Below are 24961 nucleotides of genomic sequence, written 5' to 3' on the forward strand. Positions count from 1 at the left end.
GGTACTGTAGGCCCTCCAGCCCCGAAGCCACCCTCCAGCCCAGGTGAGGGACAGACCAACGGGACAGGCTCCCCTCTCCACGCCCCCCCCGCCCCTCCCCAAGCCACACCCTCCACTTCCCCCAAGGACCTGGAAGCTCAGGAGGCTGGTACCACAGCGGCGGTTACAGCTCACACCCTCAGGAGGAGAGGATGCGTGGGGGATGCTGGTTCTGCCCCGAGAGTGATGGGCGGGCAAGGGCAGCAGGGACCCAATAGAGGGCAGTGAGACCCTATCAGATGGGCCCATAGCAACACGTGTCAGCGTAATAAGCGCTGGCTCCGGAGGAAGGAGACGGGAGACACCAGAGCACAGCATGTTGAACAGATTGGAAACAGCAGCAGGAATGACACTGCCCCTTCTAAGGCAGCAGGGGGCGCGGGCACAGGGCACAGGGCGCTGGGGAAGGGGGGCCTGCCTGCCATGAGGTCAAAGAGAAGGTGGGCTGGGCACCTGGAGCGGAGCTTTTTAATTTTAAAATGTTTTTATTGACTTTTTGAGAGAGAGAGGAAGGGAGAGGGAGAGAGAGACAGCAACATAGAGAGAAACATGGATGAGCCTCCTGCACGCCCCCCCACTGGGGATGGAGCCGGCAGCCTGGGCCTGCGGCCTGACCTCCTGGTGCACAGGAGACGCACAACCACTGAGCCCGGCAGGTGAGAGCACTGTAGTCACCCCACCCCCAGCGGGGGCGGGAGCCATGGCTGGGCCTCCCGCAGCGACTGCCCGCACCCTCGGCCCCAGGGGACGGGCCAACTGGGCTCTACATTTGAAAACTCTGGCGAGAAGGCTGCTCCGGGGACGGAAAGGGTCACCCCATGTGTGGATCTGCAGAGAGGCCTGGCTTCTGCGAGGAACGCACACGGGACAGGACAGGAGAGGTGACGGGGTGCCCCGGTCACGCCCGGACTTCCCAGCAGGGAGTCCTGCCCCTGGCCGCCCTTCAGCCTCAAAAAGAGCGACGGCTGCACAGCGGAGACTGAGCCTAATGCCCGGACCCGACCCTCATGTTATGGACACTTGACCCGATGCACGCATTTCCAAGGATGGGGCCAAGCCCTCCTGAGTGTCGCGCCACCAGGCGACGGGCCTCAGGCCGCGAAGCTGCTGGCCGGCTGCGCCCCACGCAGGCCGGTGCTCGGCACCATTCCTTCTCCGAGTGCGAAAGGGAAAAAACAAAACCAACAACTATAATCGCACGACTGGAAGCACAGCATTTAACAGCCATAGGCACTCTCGAGAGAGACTTTCAGGGACGAGATCATTTGAAACTTTATAAAAACAGACCCAGCCTCACTGCCGGCTTCCTCACCTTACAGAGCGCACACGTTCGTTTTCACAGGGTAAAGACCGCCCGCATCACTGGGCGGTGGTGCGAGCCGTGTCTGGTCGGTGCCTGTGCGGTGCGGGGGGCCTTGGCGCCGGTCCAACGCGGGACACGGGTAAGCTTCGTGGCAGGAACGCCCTCCCAGGACCGGGGCCTCGTGTCTTTGTGTCGAGGGCGTGAGCGCAGCGCCTGCCGTCTGTTAGGGCCGCCTGCTCCGCGTCAGCTCTGCTCAGGAGCCGCCGCCTCCGGGTCACCCCCCGTTCTCTCAGGAAGGACGTGGGTGAGCCAGTAACTGAAGAAGGCGGAGACCACCCGGGCTTGGTCTGCAAAGAACAAAACCAGAACAACAGAGAAGGGAGCACTGGACACGCTACCCTGTGGACAGCAGCCCGTGGGCCCAGCGTGGCCGCTCAGACACCTATGACTCGCAGCTTTGGTACAAAGATGCTGAGGGAGCCGCCCACGCTGGGAACCACATCACATGAAGAGCACAGCAGGAGCCCTGGCTGGTGTGGCTCAATGGATAGAGCGCCAGCCTGCGGACTGAAGGGTCCTGGGTTCGATTCCCAGTCAAGGGCACATGCCTGGGTTGCCAGCTTGATCCCCAGTAGGGAGCGCACAGGTGTCTGCACGGCTGACAGAGCTGCCCCCCCCCCCCCCCGCAGACGCCCCCTGCAGGCCGCTCAGTGCTCGGCCCCGACTCCTGACCACGGGTGACCCCAGCCCTATGGGCGCGTACCTGGCGGCAGGGTGCAGTGCTCCTCGAACGCCTGCAGGGCGCGCCGCAGCCCCCCAGGATCCCGCAGGAGCAGCAGCGCCTTCATGTGGCCCAGGGCCCGCAGGTCGGAGGCGGGCACGCTGCCAGTGCCCAGGCCCCTCAACAGCGCCTCCGAGGCGGCCAGGAAGGCGGGGTCCGAGCCCTTGGAGACACCTACACAAAGGCAGGACCCGGGAGACGCACGCGTTATCCTTCTGTCCGAGGAGAACGGCTCCTACTCGGAGGCCGCGAGGGGAGCAAGGCCCGGAGGCCAGGGAGCAGAGCCCGCAGGAGACACGCACCCCGCCGCTCCGGGACCTGGGCGCCGCTCGGGGACCGGCAGGGGGGCAGCCTCCACGCCACTGGGCGCCGCGGGGGGACAGGACAGGCCGCCGGCCCTGCAGACGGTCAGGCCTCGGAGCAGCAAGGAGACGCGGGACCGGCGCTCCGCTGCCGCCTGAGGACGGCGTGTCCTCTCCTGTCACCGTCCACGCGCCCCCGGCTGCGGGCTCCTGCATGGGTCCTGCGTGCAGTTCCCAGAACGTGCTGAGGGCGTGGCCTGATGGCCTCTAGGGACTCTGAGAACTCCCAAGTGCGATCTCCTGAAAGCCCGTCCTCCCCGGCGGTCACCGGAGCCAGGCCTGGCCCTCGCCCCCTCCTCCTGCCGCTCTGCTGGGGCCGGCCTGCCAGTGACTGTCTTTTAGCTGAATCTAATCTGCTGCCTAAACTCGTGTTTGAGTTTTTAATTTATTACATTTTTCAGATCTAGGGTTTCCATTTCATTATCTTAATAGATTCAAATGAACTGGTGAAATTCTGCAATTTCCCCTCTGTTTTGAACATCATGATTATAGCTATTTTAATTAAAATTCCTTGCCTGATAACATCGGGCGTATTGCACTTTTTTTAGAAATAGAGCCGATTCCAAACGCGGACGTCGGGGTACGCGCCGGGAGACCGTGCTGGGAGCCCAGCCGCGTTGTGCCTCCCGCCGTGTGCTGAGCTAAGCGCTGGCGGGTCCGGGTAAGAACTTCAATATTCTCATTTCTGCCTCAAAACTAATGGTTGTTTTGAATATCGGTTATTTTGTATTTTAAACATTTAAATATTATGCTATTTTTGCTTATTTTTCCAAATACGTAGATGCCATTATCCAAAAGAAAAACAGGGAAAAACATACCATCATAAAAATACATTTCCTGTGTTGACTTCAAAAAATCGAGGACACCCTCTGCCTGGTCGTCGGAGCCTTTGCCCCCGTCCTGCTCGGCGTCCACGCTGTCTTCACGGTCCTCCTGGTCCCCCGCGTCCCCCAGGTCCTCGGCCTCGGAGCCGCCCCCTCCGGCCCCCTCGCTGGAGTCCCCCGGCTCCACGTCGCCCTCGCCGGGCGCGTACAGGAAGCTGATGCCGGCGGCTTTCGTCGGCACGCCGGCCGCTCGCTTCCTTTTCATTTGCTGCTTCTTCTTCAGTTTCCTCCTCTTGTTTTTGCTGATGGCGGGGCCGTCTGCGTCCCGCGGCCGCAGCCTTCCTTCTGAGAGACTCTGCTGCTTCTCTGATTCCACCTCTTCTACGTGAGCGCTGCTGGGACGTCCAATTTTTTTCTTTGATTTATGCTTCCTCATTCTTCTTCTCTTCGGTTGGTCATGAGGATCCCGATCTATAAAACACGGGTTCAAGTCAGCAATGTTCTGCCTGGTGCACCACAACAAGCACGTTAAGCACAGTTCCCATCAGGACCTTAAACTTTAGCAGAACAGGAATTAAAAACATTTAGTTCTCAACTGTATCTCAACCGATTACACCACCCAGGATTCTGAGACGTACAATGAGGCTAAGTAACAGCCGTCTTGTTCTTAGAAAGAGAAGGCCTGTCAGACCTGCACCGAGGGAGGGACAGACACCTGCTCAGCGGCTGGGGCTCAGCCGATGGCCAGCCCCTCCGGCCGGAGCGCAGCTTCCCTTCCCTGGCTCTGGCCGAGACCCTGGCGGAGGGAAACCGGGGAGGCGGGACGTCTCGGGGAGCAGCGCAGCACAGGCCACGGGAGAGGGCCTGGCCCGGCCGCTCACAGCTGTGGTGCTCACCTTTGAGCTGTTTTGCACTGAATAAAGTTTCCTTCTTCACCCCAAAGGCCATCAGTTGAAAAGATATGTGCACAGTTAATGCAATCGTGACGTGCAGTGTGGTTTTAAGGATGCAGTTGCTGCAGTTTTGTTGGGAGTAAACTTCATTCCTGCGGCCACCCACACCATCAACAATGCGCTGTACCACCAGCACCCACGGCAGGAACAGTGGGTGTGAGCACCTGCTGCACTTCAGCTCCTGCTCTGGGCCTGGGCCCTCCAAGTCCACCCCCTGGAGCGGCGTGGCTGCAGCAGCTCTGCTGTGACCCGACCTGATGGGCATGGGGATGGGGGGGAGAGCCACGCCCCTGCCCTCGCCTCCTGAGCAAAGCACAGGCCCCGCCCAGTGCCTCCACATTCTGTCAGCAGGTTCCAGCAGACTTTAGAGCAGCGGTTCTCAACCTGTGGGTCGCGACCCCTTTGGGGGTCGAACGACCCTTTCTTTCACAGGGGTCGCCTAAGACCATCGGAAAACACATACATAATTACATATTGGTTTTGTGATTAATCACTATGCTTTAATTATGTTCAATGTGTAACAATGAAAATACATCCTGCATATCAGATATTTACATGACGGTTCATAACAGCAGCAAAATTACAGTGAAGAAGTAGCAACGGAAATAATTTCATGGTTGAGGGTCAGCACAACATGAGGAACTGTATTGAAGGGTCGGCATTAGGAAGGTTGAGAACCACTGCCTTAGAGGAAGGTCACGGCCATGGCCGGCAGGTGGCGCTGTCCCCACAAGGCCGTGGTGCCCTCAGATCCTCTGAATGGGACTGGACAGCCCGCTCAGCCCGGAGGGGACACCGTGCCTCACAGAATCAGCCTGGAATCTTTATTCCTATCGTTTCTGCCCTTCAGAGGCCCTGCCCTCAAACACAGGCTCCTCCAGCCACTGCCCAGGCGCTGACCTTGCTGGCATCCCTCCCTCCGGCCGGAGCACAGGAGGTCACACTGCCCCAGGTGCTCCAGCACCCACACCCCCTGGTCCTCCTGGCCTGTCACCTGCCTGGGACCCGCAGCCACAAGCGAAGCTACCGGAAATTTACTCAGGGAGCCAGAGGCCGGGCTATTTATAACCCGAGGAGCTCACTCATTCTGAAAAGCTGCCATCCCCAAACACACCTTTCCTCACACACGTGCTAATTTTAAAAATACCCGCAGTTTGTCAGAAGTCTCTCTGCCACTGTTTGGCACCCACGCCTGATGAGGCTGTAGTGGAAACAGACCCCGAAATAGCCGCCCTGCAGCTGCACTGTCACGTGGACACGGCGCAGCGACTTAAAGGAAGAGCTTTATTCCGGATTCAGCACTATGGCTACCAAGGCGTGTGGCATGTCCCTCAGCCTCCAGGTGCTCCAGGGGTCAAGTAACAGCAGGAACTGACATTCCACCTTGATCGGAACCACGTGTACCAAGTCCGGTGTTAACTATAATGACATCAGGTGCTTCAGATGGACAATCTATTGCCTTCCTGCCGGGGTCCAACCCCAGCAGGTCCAGGGGTCCCCAAAGGTGTGGACGGAGTTGGCGAAGAAGGAATGACACAGAGATAGCGTTCAGTTGATCAGCAACCTAGCCAGGATCTCTAGCCCGGATCTCCAGAGAGGTTCTGCTTTGGATCTCCAGCGAGGTTCTGTAGCCATGTTCCCTCGCTAGGTTCTCCAGCCAGGTTCTGTCCAGGCTCTCCAGTCAGGTTCAGTGTCCAGGTTCCAGTCAGGTTCTCCTGCCAATCTCTGTAGTCAGGTTCAGTCCAGGATCCCTTGCCATGTTCTCCCGCTAGGCTCTGTCTCTAGGCTCCGAGGCCAGTCCCTCTCCAGGATCCTCCGGCATGCTCTCTCCAGCGAAGTTCTTCTGTCTCTAGGCTCCGTGTAGGTTCTGTCTTCTTGATTCTGTTCTAAGTTCTGAGTTCTGTGTCCTGAGTTCTGTGTCTTGCTGTTTAGTTACACCTGTATTTATACCAGTTGATTCAATCCTATCAATCTCTATTCCAAAGGTTAGGGCGTTTCTTATCTCCATTCCAGGGAGTAAAGATTATGTAGCTTAAGCATGATTGTTCATAGTTAAAGTGATTAGTTACCCGCCTGGCACTTAGTTGAGGGGTTTTATTCCCTCCCTAACTTCAGGGGAAAATCCCTACCTGGGGATTCAACCTTTCTCAGAGAGGTGACCTTGGTTAAAACACAGCACCAAGAAGGTGAGCAAACATATTAAGAACCGTATGCCATATATGCCAGGTCCCTTGAAACAGCAAGGATGGACCGGCTCCCGGCACCTTCCTACAACTCAGCACATTTTGTCCTAACGCATCCTGTCACAGGCACTGAGCGAGGTCAGATGGGGCCCACAGACCGGACCCAGCTGGAGGCACAGGTGTGGGAGGAGGGCGAGCTGGGGCGGCACCGAGGACTGAACCTTCTCACTGAGTGGCTCCGGCGATGGCACCTGCAGGCAGGGACCAAGCTTGGGGCGGAGACTTGACCTTTTTATTTTTTAAATATATTTTTTTATGAATTTCAGAGAGGAAGGGAGAGGGAGAGGAAGACAGAAACATTGGTGATGAGAGAGAATCATTGGTCGGCTGCCTCCAGCAGGCCGCACCCTGGGGATATCAAGAACATGTGCCCTTGACGGGAATCGAATCTGGGACCCTTCAGCCTGCAGGCCGGTGCTCCATCCACTGAGCCGATCCATCGGGCTGGACTAGATGCTGCCTTTTGGAGAAACCAAGATGGCAGCATAGGTAAACACCTGAAATTGCTGCCTCGCACAACCATTTCAAAAATACAACTGAAAGACAAAACGGACATCATCCAGAACCACAGGAAGGCTGGCTGAGTGGAAATTCTACAATTAGAAGGAAAGAGAAAAGCACACTGAGACTCAGAGGAGCTGCGGAAGTAAAGTGCAGAGGTACGGAGGCGTGCGGGCGGAAATGGCTGGCAACTGAGGACGTGGTTGTCTTTTTCAATCGGGAGGGAGACACAAGCTCCCGAATGCTCTGAACTCCAGTTCCAGGAAGTCTCTGGGGACCCAGGACTCATACGGGGAGAAACTGGACTGTTTGGTATCAGGCAGAACTCAAGGGTGGCTTTCTCTTAGAGGTGCTTGCAGCGATTACAACCACGACAGAGGGCAGAGAGCAGGCCCACGTCTGCTGGAGGCTGGGGAGGGAGCTAGAACGGTTTGGAGAGGGAGGGACGTGGGGTGGAGGGAGGGAGGGAGGCCCCACTGAGCGAGGAAGGAGCCGAGGGTGGTGGGGAGGGCCGGCCTCAGGAACTGAGGATGGACGTGAGGTCCACACAGGACAAAGGGTGGGGAGCCGGGCGGCAGGGCCCGTGGGGTTCAGTGCAGCTGAGGACAGTGAAAGGGCAGGAGCCCCAGGCACGGCCCGCAGGAGGCGGACTCAGGAGGGACGTGAATTCACAGCGGTGGCCATGGAAGGCACGTGAGTGACAAGAGAAGGGCCAAAGGGACACGGGGCCCCGTGACCGACCGCCAGGGAGGCGCCTGCACTGACCCCACTTCGGAAGGGGAAGGAGAAAGTGGCTGGAGACAAGACCCGCGCATGGGGAACCTCTGCGCTGTGACGGGAAACGGCCGTCTCTTGCACGAAGGTTTGTCCTGCAGGAAGGACCGCCCACCCCAAGGCCGGCGGGCGGCCAGCGAGAAACGGGGTCTGAGAGGTGAGCCAGGTGCAGAGTCGAGGCCGTGTGTGCGCGGGAACTTGGTCTGCTATGGAGTGGTTATAACAGCCTCGGGGAAAGGAACAGCTGCTTCACGAGAAGGCACAGGATGAAGGGCAGCGCTGTTTAAAGGGCGGGTCTGCCTTCTAAGGGAATGCATTGAGCGGAACTGGAAACCATGTAGGCCTGGAACAGGAGGCCCAGGGCCCTCGCCGCTCCGGCGGCTCCCCCTCCGCCTCCCCATCTGGGGCCGGCTGCCCAGCCCATGGGGAGCCTTGCCTCCCCGGTTTGTTCTATTTTAAGGAAATTAGCTCATCGACCAGGGGATGTGCAAGTATCACTTCCCACCTTGCTCCTTTGTTTTCAACCCTGTTTACTGTGCCTTTTGCCATGAAAAAGTGTGAAGAGATCCACAGTGAAGCCTGTGTGAGAAGCTCTTAGGCTTGTGCGCACTCCTCACATCACAGGGAACAGGCATTCCCCAGCCATCGGCTAAAACAGTGGTTCCCAAACTGACCTGGCCTACCGCCCCCTTTCCAGAAAAAATATTACTCAGCGCCCCCTGGAAATTAATTTTTTAAATTTTAATAGCAATTAAACAGAAAGATATATGTATTAATGTTTCTACTTTTTTCGTAAAATATAGTAAAGAAAGGTGTAAATTAGAAACATTGAAGTTTGAAATTATGAAACGATTTATTGAACTCAGAATAGAAAGGGAATACAAAAAGTTAAAACAAATGCACCTGTGGCCATCGCCGCCCCCCCCCCCCAATCGCTGCAGCGCCCACCAGGGGGCGGTAGCGCCCACTTTGGGAATCACTGGGCTAAAACGTAAGAGACTGGCGGTGTCCCTGCTGGAAAGCGCACTTCCTCGCCCCGCCTCCAGGGGCGCACTCGCTCGCGTGCCCAAAGGGCCTGTCAACAGCCCGCATCCAGGGGCAGAGCTGCCGTGTGGGGTCTCAGCTTTCCATCCGAGACCCAGCTCCGACCGCACAGTGACGCACAGGCACTCACTGAGGCACCTCAGAAACTTCTGGATGCTTTCAACTGGGCAGGGGGGCTAGTTGTTAACAAGCTGGTTTCATAAAATAGGTCCCAGCTGTTTTAAAAAGTGGTATCAATACATCTCTATGCACCGAAAGGGAAAACCTGCCTAACACTGAGAGCAACATCCAGTTACAACACCGGCCGCGACCCAGGGGCAATCTCTAAGTCTGTGTACCACACGCATGGGGAGGCATGTATGATGTTTACCACACACATGGGGAGGCATGTATGCTGTGTACCACACACATGGGGAGGCATGTATGCTGTGTACCACACGCATGGGGAGGCATGTATGATGTGTACCACACACATGGGGAGGCATGCACGCTGTGTACCACACACATGGGGAGGCATGCATGCTGTGTACCACACACATGGGGAGGTGTGCACACTGTGTACCACACACATGGGGAGGCATGCACACTGTGTACCACACGCATGGGGAGGCGTGCACACTGTGTACCACACACATGGGGAGGCGTGCACACTGTGTACAAAATGCATGGGAGGCATGTACAGGACCTGAGCTGCCTTGGGCTGTGGGCCTCTGGGGACATGTTCCATCTTGTCATTGTCTATAAAACGGGACTTTTCAAAAATAACATTGCTGTTGGAAGAAAACTTCTTTTCATTTTAGAAAAATAACCCTCAGGACGTGTCCACCATCTGCTGTGGCCCCGACTTCTGTCCTGAGCTGTGGAATCGGCCTGTGGAGGGAAACGGGCCGCTCCCCCGGGAGAGAAGACACCACGCTGAAGGCTCATGCTGACGGCCCCACGCACCCGGCAACACAGGAAGAAATCAATTGACAGAAGGTTTTGCCTCACAAACAGCTGATAAAAATGTAACTTGTAATAATGGTGTAGTCAAAAGTTACCACTGACTCTGCCAGGTTACTATGGCGACTTAAATGGAATGGATGGTACTCAATTCCCCTTTTCTTTACATTTTAGAGAAATCGTCTGCTCTAATGCCCACTGTCAGAGCAGAAGCCGGCACCAGGCCCACCCCGGCCCCCAGCCCCCTTCCCGGAGGCGGCGGTGCCCCGCCCTAGAACAGGAAGCGTGATGGCTGGTAGGGGTTGGAGCACACGGCTTATAGGAGATCCATGTGTCCAGTTGGTACCGTCATCGTCCCGTTTCCTACGAGGCCGTCACTCTAGCTCAGTCCGTGGAGCAGGCTGGGACGGGGCGCTGGTCTGGGACAGCTGGCACGGTCTCAGCCAGGGCCCTGCACACCTGCCCTCGGGCTGACGCCTGCTCACCAAAGCCATTTATCCTCATAAAAACAGTGCAGTGTGGTATGGCATCATCTATTTACCTAATAATTATATTCTAAAGATTTTCAACCAGACCCGGAAAGATGACTCTGTGACTCCTTGGCGACTCCATTTTCGGTTTTGTGGTTTCTGAGCCTTTAATTGGGAAGTCAGGAAGATCAATGAGCTAGAAAACCACATTTTAAATACTCAAGCTAATTAAGGCCAGAGCACAGTTTCCAGCTTCCACCTGGTGAAAACCAGCTGGATCAGGTTTTGTTTGAAAACACGCACTCCTCTAGTAGCGGTTCTCAACCTGTGGGTCGCGACCCCTTTGGGGGTTGAACGACCCTTTCACGGGGTCGCCTAAGACCATCAGAAAACACATATATAATTACATATTGTTTTTGTGATTAATCACTATGCTTTAATTATGTTCAATTTGTAACAATGAAATTGGGGGTCACAACATGAGGAACTGTATTAAAGGGTCGTGGCATTAGGAAGGTTGAGAACCATTGCTCTACAGGAAGTCTGGATGATGACTCAGAGGAAAAGCTACCCTTTTGCTTCTCAGGTAGACAATTCCTGGGCAGCATCCGCCTGCGACTGGAGACCAGGCAGCAAAAGCAGAGCAGACAGAGCGGAAATGCCCGCCCAGACCTTGTCAGGTGTTGGAGAAGCAAGAAAAAAGTGACAGGAAACCAAGATGGTAGTGCACAGATGCATTAACACGAGGTCTCCTTCTGCGTTCACAGATGCAGCTAAGATCACACCGCAAAGGGCTGCAAATCTCGCCCGCCCACCGTGGCTGTACGGGGACAGGCTCACCCCTAACGATGAACTGAGATGAAATCAATGCCCCAAACAGGATGGTCAGGAAAGCATGCTTTCTCACCTGCCACGCCCTCGCTGCTGGAGGAGCCCTCGGAATCCGCAGAGTCCGCGCAGCTGGGGGGCTGGGGCTCGGGCTCGGGCTCCAGCTGGGCAGGGGTAGCAACAGGAACATAGCCCTCAGGAGGCAAAGCCACAGTGTAGAGCCGCCGGCCAGGCGGGGGCCCAGTGCCGCCACCTGCAGGAGGAAATGGGCACAACAGGGGTCATCGCACTCTTTCAAACCCTTCCCTGGGAGCCCCACAGCAGCTCAGCGCTGCCCCCCCGCCCCCCCCCCCCCCCCCCCCCCCAGTGCTAGAGCGAGTCCGCGACCCACGTGGCCAGGAAAGGCACACTCAATGATCATTTACATTCACATCAGGTCACTTATTTTTTTTTTAAATATATTTTATTGATTTTTTACAGAGAGGAAGGGAGAGAGATAGAGAGTCAGAAACATCGATGAGAGAGAAACATCGACCAGCTGCCTCCTGCACATCCCCCACCGGGGATGTGCCCGCAACCCAGGTACATGCTCTTGACCGGAATCGAACCTGGGACCCTTCAGTCTGCAGGCCGACGCTCTATCCACTGAGCCAAACTGGTTTCGGCGAGGTCACTTATTATGTCAACTTCCAGGCTCTTATGACATAAAGACATAAATAATTAACGAGTAGGAAGCAGAAAATACTCCAGAGAACACACCCATCCTTATCACATGAGTCTCAACATTTTGGTGGCATAATCTTCTGGAACTTCATGGACACTAACAACCCATATACACAGTGCATGTGTACACAGACACATAGACACACATGCAGATACATGGGATCATGCGCACATTTTATTATAAAACATTTATATATCATACGCTTGAATAATATTGTATATATATTAATATTGTTTATATACTACACATACAATATCATTCAAAAGTGAATGTTATAAATTACATTTAAATCTACAGTCTTTTTTTCAAGAAAAAAAAAGGTTTTAAATATAATAATACTAGAGGCTCAGTGCACAAAATTTGTGCACTCAGGTGGGGGGCCCCTCAGCCCGGTCTGTGCCCTGTCACAGTCCAGGAGCCCTCAGGGGATGTCTGACTGACGACTTAGGCCCGCTCCCCGAGCCTAAGCCGGCAGTCGGACATCCTGAGCACTGCCGTGGATGCAGGAGAGGCTCCCGCCACCACCACTGCACTCACCAGCCGTGAGCTCAGCTTCTGGCTGCGCGGTGCTCCCCCTGTGGGAGCACACTGACCACCAGGGGGCAGCTCCTGCATTGAGCGTCTGCCCCCTGGTGGTCAGTGTGCATCATAGCGACTGGTCGTTCTGCCATTTGGTGGATTTGCATATTAGCCTTTTATATATCGGATTACCAAACTGTACTAACATAGTATAATATCACAAAAGTTGTAAGAGATATTAAAAATCTGCAAATAACAGGATTACTTTTATTATATTCTAAAATATTTCTTTTCTCTGACTCTGTTTTTGTTCATTAGTTTATGTTATTCAGTATATTCCACAAATGAGTGAGATAATGTGATATTTATCTTTCTCCAACTGGCTTATTTCATTTAGCAGAATGCTATCCAAATCCATCCATGCTGTTGCAAATGGTAGGAGTTCCTTCTTTTTTACAGCAGCATAGTATTCCATTGTGTAGATGTACCAGTTTTTTAACCCACTCATCTGCTGATGGGCATTTAGGCTGTTTCCAAATCTTAGCTATTGTAAATTGTGCTGCTATGAAAATAGGAATCAATCCTTTCTGATTGGTGTTCCTGATTTCTTGGGATATATTCCTAGAAGTGGGATTACTGGGTCAAATGAGAGTTCCATTTTTAATTTTTTGAGGAAACTCCATACTGTTCTCCACAGAGGCTGCACCAGTCTGCATTCCCACCAGCAATGCAAGAGGGTTCCTTTCTTCACATCCTCGCCAGCACTTGTCATTTGTTGTTTTGTTGACGTATCCATACTGAGGTGTGAGATGGTACCTCATTGTCATTTTGTAAATCTACAATCTTTCAATAGCTTCATAATAATCCATGGAATTGGCAAATTATATCTTAACCACTGTTTTAAAGTTTATACACGGAGGCCGATTCTAAATTTCTGTCAGAAATGGCTGGTGACCACCCTTGCTGTGGGCAGCTTCCCACACATTTCTGAATGTCTGCATGTCCTGGGCCTGGCGTCAGCTGGGAGGGCACCACCATGCCGGCCCAAATTAACACCGACCAGCCTCTCTCCTCACGGGCCCACCCTGGCGCCCAGCCCAAGGGTCTTCATAGCGGCCACACTCGGGCTGTGCCTGTGCACCCTGCCCGCCTTCCTGCAGTGGGTGCACGTGGAAGAGGGACAGGCCTGGGCCGGGCGGCTGCGTGGCTGTGCAGGGGCCGAGCTGCCCTCCGGCCCGGTGAGCTTATCCCCCCCAAGTCGCTGTTGGTCATGGTTTTTACACCTGCTGGCTTCCCAGGCCAGGCTTCTCATCAAGTTCTCCTCTCCAGTCCAAATCCCAGAGCGTGCAAACACAGTGCCTTCTCCAACCTCCACACAAACACAGCAAGCCCCTGGCTCCCCTCCCCGTGCACCCATCCATGCCCTTTGCCCCTGACTCCGTTCCCGCTGGGCCCCACCCCACAAGCCTCTGGTCACAGAGGCTTCCAAGTTTCGCCAAACACAAAAAGTCATGACTTCTTCGTCAGTTAGCAGTTCTGTTACCAAGACTTAAAAAGATCCCTTCCGGCCTCGCTGCTTCCTCCACTATCTCATACCTCCTCTCGAGGCTCCTTTTTTGTTTCTGTGAAACACATGCTTTATTGTTCTCTCAGTGAGGTGTGGGTGGTGAGATCCCTTAAGCTTTGTAAAATGAACACAACTTTAAAGGATTCTATTTATTATATGCTAATAGGTGCTGAAACCACCCGGCGCCAGGTAAACGCAGGACGTGCGGGACGCCGCCCCCTCCGCGAGGCAGCTCCCGCGGTCATGTCCTCCTGCCTTTGTTCCTCAGGCGACTCATGTGGGTGCCAACAACACACGCCATTCTCCTCCCGGACCCCGCGGCCAGTGTCTCCATGCTGCTGCCCCTCCTGGCATCAACCGGCGCTGCCCCTTCCTGCGGGCACGAGCGCCTTCCCCGGGGCAAGGCTGCTCTTCTTCTCCTGCGAACGGACATGCGGACTCCCGCCACGCTCCTGCTGCTCTGAGCGATGATGTCATGAATAACTTGAACACGCCTGTTCCCGGCCCTGGAGCTTCAAGTTCAGGTAAAATGGCTCAGGTGTGACTGCCGAGCCCTGGTGTGCACCTGTAACCTTTCATGGGTTCCCACGGCCTTCCATGGACGGGCCGCAGCGATTCTCCCCACAGCCAGGCCGAGTGCTTGCCCGCCCTTCCTAACACGTGTTGGCAAATTCCCGACAACCTGACTCATGGGAACGTCCCAGGACCACCCTCACGTGGGCCTTGTGGTGCCAGCAGAGGGAGCCTGGCGTGATGCTGAAGAGCCACGTGGATCTTCTCCGTGACGCCCGCCACTCTCCTGTGCCCGTGTCTTTGGAGCTGTGGCTCATGTTCTCACTAGCACACGAGCTCTTGATTCACGACGGAAGGGAACCCTCACCCAGGCCCGAGCTGCCACATCTTTTCCAGCTGACTGTTTGCCTCCCGACTTCGCTGCAGGCAGGGTTTTAGTCCTCACGAGGTACAGTTACAGTCTCCTGCCCTGTGCTCCGCTGCTGTCCGAAGGCCCTCAGGGCAGAGCTCCCAGCTTCCCCCGGTCCCCGACGGTTTCAACACTTTAGAGTGAAACCCGGCCTCGTCTTGAGAGAGAGCGTGGCTCGGAGTATTCCTCCCAGAGACGGCGCAGCCGCCCCTCCGTGTCTGTGGCACGTCCAACCGCTCACGTCCGGGCCACGTTCCAGACCTGAGCGCCCAGCCCTGGCCCCGGCCTCAGGGGCCCCGAGGCTCCACACGGACGTGGGACGGAGAACCGAGCTCCTAGCTGACAACCCCCATCCCGGGGCCCCAGCAACAGACACCCCTCTGTCCCGGCTGGAAGTGGAGACCAGGCCTCTCCTGGGGGTGCAGACGCTGTCTCCCCCGTGTCCTCACAGGGTCCCCCTCTGTGTGCATTTCGTGTGAGTTTCCAAAGACACAATTCAGCCCCCAACAGGCACATTCCGTGAAGAGTGAGGACCCAGTCCCCAGCCCTCGTCCCTCCCGCAGGGCTGGCCGGCGGTCCTGTCCATCCGACCAGTTTGCAGACAGATGCCGTGGTGGAGCCAGGTGTGCGTCTGTGACCCCCCGTGACCTACGAGCCCCTCACCTGCCAACGGGGGGACGCGCCGGCATCGCTCCTTCTCGGGAGGGGTTTCGGAGGCCGCAGGCGGACATGCCCTCTTTTCTTGGCCACGTGGATCCTGAGGAAAAAGTCTCTTCAGCACTTTTTCAACAAACACTAAAATGCAACCAATTAACAAAAAAAGAGAATTACTTAAAGCAGTTTTATTTAAATTGCATATAGAATTTACTTAAAATAAAGACATATTCTAATATTAACACCAGAAAGACAGGTGACTGTCATTTCAGGACCCCAGCCCTGTCCCCCCAGGACCCCGAGCTCTGTCCCCCAGGACCCCCAGCCCTGTCCCCCCAGGACCCCGAGCTCTGTCCCCCCAGGACCCCGAGCTCTGTCCCCCAGGACCCCCAGCCCTGTCCCCCCAGACCCTCAGGTGTCTGGACAGGACAGGAGGCCCGTGAGGAGGTGGCAGGGGCGCTGTGCTGGGTCATTCACTCTGCAGTTAACTGTGCAGTCACCCGGGGCCAGCACCTGCGAGCGGGGGGGGGGGGGGGGGGGCGCCCACAAAACCCAGCAGGAGCCCCAGGCCCACCGGCAGCTGCCGCCTGATGGCAGGGTCCCGACGCCTTCCCCACCCCGGGATGCAAGTACAGGGAGTTCTTTCCGCTCTGCCTCCTCTGAGCGCCAGCACGGAGGGCCTGCCCATAGCCCTGCGTCCGACAGCCCTGCGTCCCGTCTGAGTCTTCCCCGCAGTCCCAGCAGGAAGGAAGCCACTGCCCACACCTGGGATGTGGGCCCTCGGGTTCACTTCAGGTACCTCCCAGGCGATACACTTCCCAGCGCAAAAGAGCACATTTCAAACACACGTACTTCCTACTCAGGGTGTGCTGCTGCCAGGCCCAACCTCCCGCCAGCCCGGAGCTGGGCACCGATTGGGGAATCCGCGGCACCGCCCTGAGCAAGGGCCTCAGAGCTGGGTCTGTCCTTTCCAAACGCAAACGTGCTGCTCTGGAGGTGCAACCACCCCCTCCCCCAAGGGAACCGCCGGAACTGCAGAGCCAAGCTGCTGGCTGGTCCCGTGGCATCCCCAGCTCCCGCGTGGACCGGTTAATATGGGTTCTGTGTGTCTACTTCCCGGGAGTTAGCGCGTGCTCGCTTCCCTTCCGTAAATGCCCACGTGGCCCGTGTCCTCCCCGCCGAGTGGGACCCAGCGCTCTCGGAGAGCAGGGCAAGTGCAGGCCACCGCCCTCCCCCGTCACACATCTCCCTAATTGTAAGTCACTCGCGTGCCACAAAGGTGTGAAAACGGATGACAGGCCGCCTCAGGCTTTCACGCTTCAACAAAGCCCAAGCACTCGAATCCGACCACAAACTCCCGTAAGTGTGGCTCCGAGCCCAGTGTGGCCCCAGCAGAGTTCTCTTCAGGGGGCTTGTGAAGAGGAGGAGACAGCCTGGCCGGTGTGGCTCAGTGGACAGAGTGTCAGCCTGTGGACCAAAGGGTCCCGGGTTCGATTCTGGTCCAGGGCACGTACCTTTGTTGCAGGCTCCTCCCTGGCCTGGGCCCTGGTTGGGGTACATGCAGGAGGCAACCAATTGATGTGTTTCTCTCACATCCATGTTTCTCTCTGTCTTTCCCTCTCTCTTCCATTGTCCCTGAAAGTCAATGGAAAAATATCCATGGGTGAAGATTAATTAAAAAAAGAAAAAGAGAGAAGACACACAGCACTGACACGGTTCCCACGTCCACCTTACACTTTGAAGACATATGAATCCAAACTTCCAAACACAATGTTCTCAAACAGCCTAACTCCACTCCACAATTCTGTCCCATTCCCAACAGAGAAAAGAAGGCTGGTTTTGGGGAAGATGTGTCTTTGACTGATGAGGATAAGAAAGGTTTCAATCATCTCAGTTCAGTGAGCTGGCCAAGGCTGTAAAAAGTAGACCAGGTGTGGCCTTGCTGGTGTGGCTCAGTGGTGGGGCACTGATCGATGCCGTGAAAAGCCACGGGTTTGGTTCCTGGTCAGGGCACATGCCTTGGCTGCAGGTTCAGTCCCCGCTGCAGTGTGTACAATGTTCCTCTCTCACACTGTTGTTTCTCTCTGTCTGTCTTGTCTGTCTCTCCCTCTCTCTAAATCAGTGGTTCTCAACCTTGGCTGCACATTAGAATCACCTGGGAATCTTTTTAAAATCCTGATTTCTGGGTCTCATCCTCCGGAAATTCTGTGTCTTTGTTATGGGGTGAGGCCACAACGTTAGTAACAAAGAAACCGAATTTCCGGAGGATGAGGCCCAGAAATCAGGATTTTAAAAAGATTCCCAGGCGATTCTAATGTGCAGCCAAGGTTGAGAACCACTGGTCTAAAGCAGTGGTCGGCAAGCTCATTAGTCAACAGAGCCAAATATCAACAGTGCAACGATTGAAATTTCTTTTGAGAGCCAAATGTTTTAAACTTAAACTATATAGGTAGGTACATTGTTATTAACTTAATTAGGGTGCTCCTACGGCTTAGGAAGAGCCACACTCAAGGGGCCAAAGAGCCGCAGTTTGCCGACCACGGGTCTAAAGCAACACCCCGCTGAGGCCGACCAGGTGCATTCAGATTCCAGTAACTTCCTGCACAGGGCAGAGCACTGAAGGTAGGAGACAATGAAGTCCGAGAAACAAGGAAAACCTGGGTGAAGCAGAGGGAACCCCGATCAAAAGCTGGAAAGCAGGTGGGGGTGCGCCAGCCCCTGGGTCAGGCCTGCTCCCAGGGTGTGACTGTACAGCCATCCGGCGGACGGTGCGACATGACGTGTAGGTGGGTGTCACTCACACCTGTCCGTCCACTCTGGGGCCTCACCGGACCGGGCAATTGAAAGCCACGACTCTGTGCTCCTGGGGGGGCAGGGAGCACGGGGAGGCTCCTCTGAGGCCGGTGGGCGGGTGGGTGGGGAGCTGCACTTCCTGCTCCCGCATTCTGCCTCGCTGACACATCAGTCTCCTTTTCTCATTTTAAGCAAATGCTTATTGACTATAGTTGCCCCTGGCTTTTCATTTCAAAGGGCCAGAATGCCATCCTCCGTTTTAACGGTGAGAACAGGCTGGTGTTTGCCGGAGGCCAGGGGGGCACCGGGTGGAGAGGCACCAACATCCAGATGTAAGGGAGCAGGTCCCGGGAGGCGGGCGCAGCGCGGGGACGGCCGCTCACAACCCTGTGCTGCCTGAGTCGCGGCTGCGGAGCGAACTCCACAGCGGCCACCCCACGAGACACGTTTGCCACCACAGGAGGCGGTGGTTGGAGCGGCCACGCCCGTGGCGTCATCAGGCCGCGACCTTAAACTTAGGCAGGGCTGCCGGCCACGGGTCTCTGACGCCGGGCCCCAGGAAGCGTCCCTTTTCCATGGTGACGGTGGTCGCGGGGTCATGGCGACGACGCGCCGCCGCTGGCGCTGGGTAAACACACGGTCACTCAATCGCTACTGGGTGCCCTGCGAGGCACCTAAGTTGCAGGGAAATGCGAGCACCGCCATTTAAGTCGCGAAGGGTCCAGGTAAGTCACCACTGCAGTCCCGGCCTCCGCCCCCAGGACAGTGACTCCTGAGCGGGGCCCGCCGGTCCTGGGGTCCCCACGGGCCTTGAACCCCCGCCCCCGGCCCTCGGACCAGAGCTGGGCTGCGGATCCGGACGCGACCTGGGACCGGGTGTGGAGTCCGGCGGGACGTGGGCCGGGCCTGCGCCGAGAGCTGTCCGAGCGGCGGCCTCCCCCGCGCCCCGCGCCCCCCGCCCCGCGCCTACCGTGCCTCCGCGCCGCAGCCATGCGGGTCCCCGACCTGCCTCCGAGTTCCCAGCGCCGCTTCCGTATCCGCCCCTGTGGACCCGCCCACAACAGCGGCGTGCCCAATCCGGGCCCAGGGCCTCCACTATTGGTGCCACCAGCCGCGCCCCTGCTCCGGATTGGCTCTCGGGGATATGTGGGCGTGGCCTCCGAGCGCTTCTGCTCCGCGCACACGCAGAGGAAAGTGAACCCCGAGGGGACCGGACCGCTCGGCGGAGCGGTCAGGGCCAGAGGGGTCCCCGGGCGGGATCAGCGGGGCGCCCGGGAGCGGGGGCTGCTGCGCGGGCCGAGGGGAAAGGGGGTCCCACAGGAGCCGGCGCCCGCCCGCACACCTGGGCAGGGCCGCCGCCAGGTGCACCCCCCCGCCCCATTCCCGGGGACCTGGGTTCGCCCCCCCTCCCCGGGTGTACGCCTTGGGAAACGTATTTCCGAGCTGTGACGGTCACTGCTGTGCACGCTGGGTGCCCCCGCGAGTGGCGGGATGGCAGTGTGAGGGAGATGAGAGCGTGGGGGGAAAGGGCAGTAGGAAGGGGCGCGGGGTGGGGGTAGGTGGGGAATAGGGGAGCCTCCGAGAATCTGAGCGGGGCTCGAAGCGGGGCTCGAAGCAGGGCCAGCACGTGTCCCCAGGCCCTGAGGGTTGTGTCGGGGAGCAGCGCCCCCCCGTGGCCAGTGTGAGGGCACAGTGCCGGGCAGGGGAGGGCGGAGGGATGGGGTCAGACTCCAGGGCTCCGGAGGGCGTCCGCCTTAGGCTAAGCCACAGAAGTCCTTTGTCTCTCGGGGTGTTGATGGGTGAGGTGAGGCCCATCCCAGACAATGGGATGTGTCAAGTGCAGTTGTCAGTGACCTTGACGGCAGTGGTTCTGTTGGCTGGTGGAGGCCCCAGCTTGATGGGAATTCAAGAGAGAGTCGCCGGAGAGAAACTGAGCACATTGAATGTAGATCCCTCTCCACTGGGATTGGGGAAGTGGGGTCGGAGCTGGAGGGCTTTTAAAGACAGAACACACGCCACGTACATAATCAAAAGAGGGTTAGAAAACACACCGGAACACACACCACATACCCAGCCAATTGTGTCTGAAGTATCTGGTCAGGTTGAGATTGTAAAAATGGACAATGATTAACAAAAGCACCAAAGACCTTAATAGACACAGGAGATAGGCTGCAGGTGGTGAATAGCATAGGAAAGGATGTGCCACCATCGGGCAAATGCAATGCGATGCAAATTAAAGCCCCAGTGAGCCACCCCTGCACACCGATTGGAAAGACCAAATTCCAGGCCCTGACCACACCAGGTGCTGGGGAGGAGAGGGGCCGTGGGGACGGCGCTCACTGCTGGTGGAAACGAAGATGTGCAGCCACTTACGGGTTTGACTGTTTCTCGCAAAACGAAGCATACTCTTACCATGCCACCCAGCAAACCAAGTGAGGGGAAAACGAGTGTCCACGCAAAACCTGCACAACAGTTAGCAGCAGCTTCACTCATAATTGTTAGAACCTGGAAGCGACCAAGATGGACTTTCTGTAGGTGGCGGGCCAACCGTGGGACCGTCAGACAATGGATTCTTCAGCTGAAAAGAATCGAGCTATCAAGCCATGGACAGACGAAGAGGAACAGGAAATGCCTGTGACTGAGGGACAGAAGCCAATCTGAAAAGGCTCCGCACGGTGTGACTCCAACCCTACGATGTTCTAGAAAAGACAGAATTACGGAGACAGTAATAAATCGGGGGTTGGCACGGGGGTGGGAGAAAGGAGGGATGAATGGGTGGAACTACTCTGTGTGATACTATCATGACTGACACACGTCATCATACATCTGCCCAAACCCAGAGACTGGACACAGAGTGAACCCCGATGCCCACTGTGGACTCTGGGTGACCACGGGTCCATTGTGACAGATGCGGGGATGTTGCTAATGGGAAGGTAGGGGTGTGTGGGAGATCTCTGCCTTTACCCCAGGCTTGCTGTGAGCCTAAAACTCTCCAAACTATGATAGAGAACTTCAAAAATGAGAGTGGTGCAGAGGAGAGGGAGCTCGAGCTGGCCCCTGCCCTTGGCGGGGCTGCCTGTGAGTCTGACATTCTCTCCTCTGCATCCCCAGCAGCCCTCCAGCCCTCGACCTTCTGGCCTCAGGACCCACCTGCTTCCTCCTGTCCCGACAGCCTGCCTCCACTCTGTCCTCTGCAATCGGCTCTGCTGCCCAGTGTGTTCTGCATCCTCCGGGGCTGTCCTGCTCCTGCTGAGGCCCGGAGGGCTCCACTCACCAGTCCCTGCGTTCATGCTGCTCACTGGGCTCCCAGAAGCACATCCACCACCTGCCAAGCACCTGCCGAGCCCGGCCTGGGGCTCAGTGCGCCCTCCTCCCTGTCTCTTCCTCACAGCCCCTCCCGAAACAGCACCCCTCGCGTTCCACCCGCAGCACCCCCCCCCCCCCCGCTCCCACTGGCTCACATCTGCAGGGTCACTAGCTAGGAGTGGTCCAGGCATTTCAAATTTGACCTCCCCAATTCCACACCCGTCTCCTCACTCCCAACCACCTCCCCCTCTCCTCCCAGCAGCCATGAGGATGTGACTTTCATTCAAAAGTCACATTTCCAAGCTAAAGAAAAATCACGTGATCATATCAATAGGTGCAGAAAAAGCATTTGACATAATTCAACAAAATGCCAAGTTCAAGGTAAAAACAACCCGGCAAACTACAATAGGAAGGGGGGGCATTTTAGACCTGATAAAGGACACCTGCAGAAACCCTGCCGCGAATGCCACGTCTACCAGGAGAAATGGGATGCTTCCTCCAGTCATCATGCCTCCTCCCTCCACCCCTTTCCCAGGTCAGGCTGGGAGTCGTGGCTAATGCACTGTGACCAGTAGAAGGAATAAAAGGTATATAGTGATTGTCTATGCAGAACATCTCATTTCCCAGCTCAGAACCCTACATCAAATTTCATTGTGTCCAGCAGACAATAGGATGGTGAAGGCTGGGGGGCAGAGGGGTGTGGGCTGGAGGGGGTCACTGGGGGAACAAGGGGGACCGGTAATACTTTCCACAATAAAGAATTATTTAAACAAACTGTCATGTGTCCAGGGTATAATTCGGAGCCCGTGAATGTCCTTTAAGCCCGCAGACGTGTTCGTCTGCCCTCCCCCTTCTCATGTTGTCCTGGTTCCTCCGACTCCCACAGCACCAAGTCCTTCCACGCCCCCGCACCCCACCTTCCCCCGCTCTCCTGGCCAGCAGCCCTCCCTGCCTGGCTTTTCCTGCTGGGACAGAAGTGGAAACTGTCCTCAATCTGGTGCTGAATGTCCCCTTGGTCCCCCTGCTGGCACCTCAAACCCTGTGGGTCGACCTCCCGGCTGTCTTTGAAGCTCTGGGAGCTGCTCAGCCAGAGGAACCTGGGGGGCGGGGTGGGGGGAGGAGGAGATAGGGGTGGGGGGAGGAGGAGATAGGGGTGGGAGTGCAGTGTCAATCATTGGGTGATGGAAGTCAGACAAAAACTGTCCGCCTGCCAGCCTTCAGGGTGCCTCCCCCGGGGCCTTCCCGAGGCCCAGCCAGTCTGAGCCCCGCTGTCCACAGGTGGCCAGCTTGGAAACGCGTCTATCTGGTGTCCTCTCTCATGTTTCCTGGAGGACCCTCCACACCAATGCCTGGGCCCAAACCCACGCCTGGGACCTGCTCTCTGGAGAAGCGGAGGAAGAGGAAGGTGTGTCTCAATGACGGCTCCCTAGGCTGTTCCCTGACCCAGAGCCGACTGGTGGCCCCTGCAGTTCTCCAGCCCTGCCCTCTACCTTCCCTCGGGGAAGTGGCCGTGGACTGTGCTGTTGGCCCCTCCTGCCACTGGCTGTTCTTCTCACACATGGAGAGCCCGTGGCCAGCACCCAGCTCACACATGGAGAGCCCCTGACGGCACCCAGCACACTCGGGTCCTGTGTGTTGTGCGGTGGCATGAATGAGTCAATGCATGGATCTCAGAAAGACGAAGGCATGAGGACACAGACGAAGCGGAGGAAAGTAAATTTTAAAATAAATAAAAAATCGATCTTGCGTCTGGATTTCGGGGTGCGGTCTGGTACACACTGCCCACTGGCTTCTGATGTGGGGACAACACTGAAGGGCACTGGGTCCCCCGAAGCTGGGCTGTGGGGTGCTTCGCTGCAGGCTGTACCCTGGCGCCTCAGCACGCAGACCTTCGCTGAGCAACCATCACACATGGAGAAACCTGGTGGGGACACGGCTTTTGGTGAAGGATCCTGCAGTTTCTGGAAAAGGTCGCCGTGTCCCATCCAAGTCGTGCCATCTCCTGATCTCTTTTCCTGCTCAGATGCCCATCCATTTCCTTGAAAACTTACCCAGATGTTTCCTTGTCTGTCGGCTTTCGTGTCCTTTATCTCATTGGAACCGCTCCACCGTCTGTCGGGGCCGCAGAAAGCCCTCTAGCGCAGAGGTGGTGGCAGTGGGGCTCACGGTGGCCACGGTGGTGAGGGCCTATCGGAGCCGGGATAAAAACGGACTCACAGCGCGGCCGTCCTCCCGCCCGCCCCCGTCCCGCCTGGGAAGGCGTCCCCAGGAGTTCAATCCCGTCCATCAAACACGGCCCGTGAGGATGCAGGCTGTCAGCACCACCAGACGGGACTCATTCCATCCCTCGTCCCCTGGCTGCGTGGTCTGAGCGGCTGCCCGCGGGCGGTGCGCGCTGCCTCGGGGACGCGGCGGACCCCTGCCCCGCGAGGACAGGAAGGGGCGTGGGAGGCTCAGCCGGGCCCCGCGGCAGCAGGATGGACGGTCCCCCCGCGGAGCCCGGGCGTGTAGGAGACCGTACCGCGTCCGCGACTCCCTCGCGCGATGCGCCCGCGTGTCCCTCTGCGCGCCCGGAGCGCGCTGCCCCGGCCGGGTGTTCGGGGGCGTGTGGCACCCGCGGCGACTCCCAGGGCTTGGGGCACCTGCTCAGGGGCAGCGCCGGGGCCGCCGGGAGCGCTCCGGACCCTCGTGTCCCCGCTGTCCCCGCGTGACCGGCCGCTCCCCGCGCAACAGTTGGCGGACCGGGCGGTGCGCGCTCCCCGGGTCGGCAGGGAGCGCCGGCGGGAAGGGGTGGGAAGGGCGGCGGAGGTCGCCCCCGAGGTCCCGCGCTGCCCCCGCGCGGCCCCGCTGCCCGCCGGGTGCCGCCGCGCGCGGGCCGCCCCCCAGTGCGCGGGCCTCCCCGGGCGCCCAGTGCGCAGGCGCCGCCGGAGGACCGGGCTCGAGCGCGGTCGGAGCGCGCGGCTGCGGCGGCGGCGGCGGCGGTGGCGGCGGCGGCAGACGGACCCTCGGACAGACCCGCCGACCCGCGAGCCGCCGTCCGGCCCAAGAGGCCGGTCGCCATGCGTCCCCGCACCTGCTGACCGGGAGCGCCGAGGATGTCCGCGCTGAGGAAGGTGCGAGCGGCCGGGGCCGCGGGGACCGGGCGAGGGGACGGGGCGCGGGGCGCGGAGCCGTCGGGAGGGAGCGCGGGGTCCCGGGCTGGGCGGGCGGCCTCCCGGACCGTGGGCCCCGGGGGGCGCGGAGCTGTGACCCACGCGCTCGGCCCGGCAGGGACCCGGCGAGGGGGGGCGCAGGGGGAGCGGACCCGCGGGAAGGGACGGGGTGCGGCGGCCGGAGCTGCGCGCGGGGGCGGCGGGGGTCGCGGGGTCGCGGGTCCGGGGCGCCTGGCGGGCGGGCGGGCGGGGCGGCGGAG

The 24961-nt window shown here is 57.8% G+C and overlaps 1 protein-coding gene and 1 long non-coding RNA gene across 2 annotated transcripts; one reads left to right on the forward strand and one right to left on the reverse strand.

Moving 5' to 3' along the window:
• Positions 1-254: 254 nt before the first annotated feature.
• On the reverse strand, positions 255-19293 carry ERICH1 (glutamate rich 1). The gene is made up of 6 exons (XM_059685824.1): positions 19214-19293; positions 15460-15591; positions 11144-11317; positions 3304-3780; positions 2106-2297; positions 255-1689 (listed from the first exon to the last, which is right to left on the reverse strand). Exons 1-6 carry the CDS (start codon positions 19233-19235, stop codon positions 1586-1588), a joined length of 1101 nt encoding a protein of 366 aa, XP_059541807.1. The 5' UTR covers positions 19236-19293; the 3' UTR covers positions 255-1585.
• Positions 18837-22236, forward strand: LOC132228779 (uncharacterized). Its single transcript, XR_009451438.1, has 3 exons — positions 18837-18968; positions 20779-20968; positions 21355-22236. It is a non-coding gene; the product is annotated as an uncharacterized LOC132228779 (long non-coding RNA).
• Positions 22237-24961: the final 2725 nt, after the last annotated feature.

Source organism: Myotis daubentonii, chromosome 2 (assembly GCF_963259705.1).
Source record: "Myotis daubentonii chromosome 2, mMyoDau2.1, whole genome shotgun sequence".
Classification (NCBI taxonomy): domain Eukaryota; kingdom Metazoa; phylum Chordata; class Mammalia; order Chiroptera; family Vespertilionidae; genus Myotis; species Myotis daubentonii.

What these genes read in the sequence shown, in the direction of transcription:
- ERICH1 (XM_059685824.1), bottom strand. Translation starts at nt 19,235, where the DNA reads ATGGCTGCGGCGCGGAGGCACG. An exon ending in GGCTGCGGCGCGGAGGCACG is followed by an intron (nt 15,592 to 19,213) that starts GTAGGCGCGGGG and finishes GTTGCATTTTAG; the next exon opens with TGTTTGTTGAAAAAGTGCTG. An exon ending in GCACTGCACCCTGCCGCCAG is followed by an intron (nt 1,690 to 2,105) that starts GTACGCGCCCAT and finishes TGTTCTTTGCAG; the next exon opens with ACCAAGCCCGGGTGGTCTCC.